Consider the following 3,691-nt stretch of genomic DNA (forward strand, 5'->3'; position numbering starts at 1 on the left):
AAAGTTTGGACACACTCTCTCATTCAAGGGAATGGGAAGGTGTGTCACAGTACACAGTTCTGGTCTTATATTAACCAGTCTGGCTGGAGTCGTAAAAATATCTACTGTTAATTGAATGTTATGAACATATGACATCATCTCCAGCTTTAGAGATCACATGGTCCAATCTGGTCCCAATGCATATCCTAAATGTTAAACAACTTGTGAGTTCAAAAGGAACAAAGGGACACATAAGTTATCTGGATGTTTAATAAAATAGCCATATTTTGAAAGCCAGACACCTGCCGTAGTATTATATCCTACTGTGGTTAGCATGAAGTTGTAGCTTTGTCCACTGATTTGGCTGCAGCCCGACGACATTGTACTGCGCAGCTCAGCTGTCTCAACAGAATAATATTTAGTGTATGCACACATGTAGGCCTATGTTCCCGAGTTGTTTTGTTGTTGTTGTTGTTTTGTTTTGGGTTTTTTCTGAAGTTTTAGAGTTACAGATCTTTTAAGGTAAGACATTCAAATTGCAACATAGACTGTCTCACGTCATAGTTTGTTGTATGTTTTTTTTTTTTTTTTTTTTTTTTATCGCAATCGGGTGGATGAAATGCGTGCTTGGATATAAAGACACAATGTTATGACGTCACAATCGTATGGAAGACATGCGTGATTTGATACAAACACGGAGTGTTATTACGTCATCATAGATGAAAGACAGATGAAAGACGAAATGAGATGACAGGGATGAAGCCTCCTGCTATCAAACTGAATTGTGCAGGACCCATACAACATGTGAATACTAAGAACTACTGACAGAACTGAGAAAAGCGAGCAGGAGGATGTCTAAGGTAAGTCACAGGTAAGTAGGTTTTACTTTGGTTGAAGTTACTGGCTTAATATTTTTCTTGTTTCAGAGGTTTTGAACACACAAATCAGGTATGTCTCAAGATAATAGCAACGCTCCTCAGAGCAGTTTAGGTGTGTCAGAGGAATCATGTCGCCTGTATGTGTCAGAGGAAGCAGCAAAGCAAGACACACAGGAGCACCTACGACAAGTTCAACAGCTGGAAATCAGATGCAGAAGCTCACAGGTGCAAAACACTAACTTCCAATCAAAGGTAAGGGAATTTGAGTTGAAGTTAAAAAAGGTAAAGGAGGTGGAGACAGATATAGCACACACTTCCCAGAATGTCATACAACATCCACTCAAGACCAAGTCAAGTCTTAGGACAGCAGTTAAGTTACTTCAAGTAAATGAAGAGAAAAATAAGCTGCAGGCAGAACTGACTCGGGTCTCAAAACTTCTGTCCAAGGATGAAGGTGTCAGGGACAAAAATGACCCGTATGTCAGGAAGCTGGAAGAGGAGAATTCCAGTTTGAGGGAGCAGAATGAAAATATGACTGCTGAGCTTGCCCACCTCGAATCCCTCAGAGAGAAACAAAGGCCTGAAAATAAAAGTCTAAGTTCAGAAGTTCATGGTCTGAAGGAAAATGAGGAAATCTGCACTGCTGAGGTGGCTCATCTTGAATCTCTGCAAGAGAAAGAACAAGCAGAGATTAATAATCTGACGGCTGAAGAGTGTGACGTAACACTGAGGCTGGCTGATGTTGAATCTCAGAGGGACAAACAACAGGCAGAATTCGAAAAGTTGAGGTCAGCACTGCATGATTGTCATGAAAAGGAAGACTTTTTGAGTAAGCAGAATGAGAGCACTGCTGCTGAGCTGGCACAAGTTGAATCTTTAAATCAGAAACAAAGTGAAGAGATTAAAAACCTGAGGGCAAAATTGGAAGATTCTCAAGACAAAGAGAAGCTTTTGAAAGAGCAGAATGAGAATCTCATCACAGAAATGGCTAAACTTGAGTCTGTGAGTAAGACAAATCAAACAGAGATTCAAACACAGCAGGAAAATGAGAAAATCTTAAATGAGACCCTCACTGCTGAGGTGGCTCGTCTTGAATCTCTGCGAGAGAAAGAACAAGAAGAGATTAATAATCTGAGGGCAGCAGAGTGTGAACTAACACAGAAGCTGGCCAATGTTGAATCTGTAAATCAGAAACAAAGTGAAGAGATTAAAAACCTGAAGACAAAATTGGTAGATTCTCAGGACAATGAGAAGCATTTGAATGAGCAGAATGAGAATCTCACTGCTGAAAAGGTTCAACTTGATTCTGTGAATAAGACAAAACAAGCAGAGATTCAAACACTGAACGTAGATGTTCATGATCTGAAGGAAAATGTGAAAATCCTACATGAGAAGACAGAGACCCTCACTGCTGAGGTGACTCATCTTGAATCTCGGCTAGAGAAAAAACAAGCAGAGATTTGTAATCTGAAGGCAGTAGAGCGTAATCTTCAGTGTCAACTGGAAGATGCTCAGGAGGTTAAAGATGACTTAACACAGAAGCTGGCCAATGTTGAATCTCAGAGGGACAAAAAACAGGCAGAAATCGAAAAGTTGAGGTCAGCACTGCTTGATGGACAGGAAAAGGAAGATTTTTCAAATAAGCAGAGTGAGAACACTGCTTCTGAGCTGGCACGAGTTGAGTCTGTAAATCAGAAACAAAGGGAAGAGATTAAAAACCTGAGGACAAAATTGCAAGGTTCTCAGGACAATGAGAAGCATTTGAATGAGCAGAATGAGAATCTCATTGCTGAAAAGGCTCACTTTGACTCTATGAATCAGACAAAACAAGCAGAGATTCAGAAACTTAAGGAAAATGTGAAAATCCTAAATGAGAAGAAAGAGACCCTCACTGCTGAGGTGGCCCATCTTAAATCTCTGCAAGAGGAAGACCAAGCAGAGATTTATAGTTTGAGGGCAGTAGAGCGTGATCTTCTGTGTCAAGTGAAAGAGGCTCAAAGGGATAAAGATGACCTATCACAGAAGCTGGCCTGTGTTGCATCTCAGAGGGACAAACAACAGGCAGAAATCGAAAGGTTAAGGTCAGCACTGCATGATTGTCAGGAAAAGGATGACTTTTTCAATAAGCAGAATGAGAGCACTGCTGCTGAGCTGGCACAAGTTAAATCTGTAAATCAGAAACAAAGTGAAGAGATTAGAAACCTGAAGACAAAACTGGAAGATTCTCAGGACAATGAGAAACTTTTGAAAGAGCAGAATGAGAATCTCATTGCTGTAATGGCTCAACTTGAGTCTGTGAGTAAGACAAATCAAACAGAGATTCAAACACAGGAGGAAAATGAGAAAATCTTAAATGAGACCCTCAATGCTGAGGTGGTTTATCATGAATCTCTGCAAGAGAGAGAACAGGTGGAGATTAATAATCTGAGGGCAGCAGAGCGTGAACTAACACAGAAGCTGGCTGATGTTGAATCTCAGAGGGACAAACAACAGGCAGAAATTGAAAAGTTGAGGTCAGCACTGCATGATTGTCAGGAAAAGGACGACTTTTTGAATAAGCAGAATGAGAGCGCTTCTGCTGAGCTGGCACAAGTTGAATCTGTAAATCAGAAACAACGCGAAGAGATTAAAAACCTGAGGACAATTTTGGATGATTCTAGGGAATATGAGAGGCTTTTGAAAGAGCAGAATGAGAATCTCATTGCTAAAATGGCTCAACTTGATTCTATGAATAAGACAAATCAAACAGAGATTCAAACACTGAAGGAAAATAAGAAAATCCTAAATGAGACCCTCACTGCTGAGGTGGCTCATCTTGCATCTCTGCGAGAGAA

The 3,691-nt window shown here is 40.4% G+C and overlaps 1 protein-coding gene across 1 annotated transcript in view; it reads left to right on the plus strand.

The window, feature by feature from the left end:
- The first annotated feature begins 600 nt into the window (after positions 1 to 600).
- The window catches only part of LOC121897353 (interaptin-like), a 3,920-nt gene continuing 829 nt past the window's right edge, over positions 601 to 3,691 (plus strand). The window contains exon 1 of the mRNA XM_042411765.1: positions 601 to 3,691. This exon is cut by the window's right edge and continues 829 nt beyond it. Coding sequence (XP_042267699.1) covers positions 930 to 3,691 — 2,762 coding nt within the window. The 5' untranslated portion in view covers positions 601 to 929.

This window comes from Thunnus maccoyii, chromosome 5 (assembly GCF_910596095.1).
Source record: "Thunnus maccoyii chromosome 5, fThuMac1.1, whole genome shotgun sequence".
NCBI classification, from domain to species: domain Eukaryota; kingdom Metazoa; phylum Chordata; class Actinopteri; order Scombriformes; family Scombridae; genus Thunnus; species Thunnus maccoyii.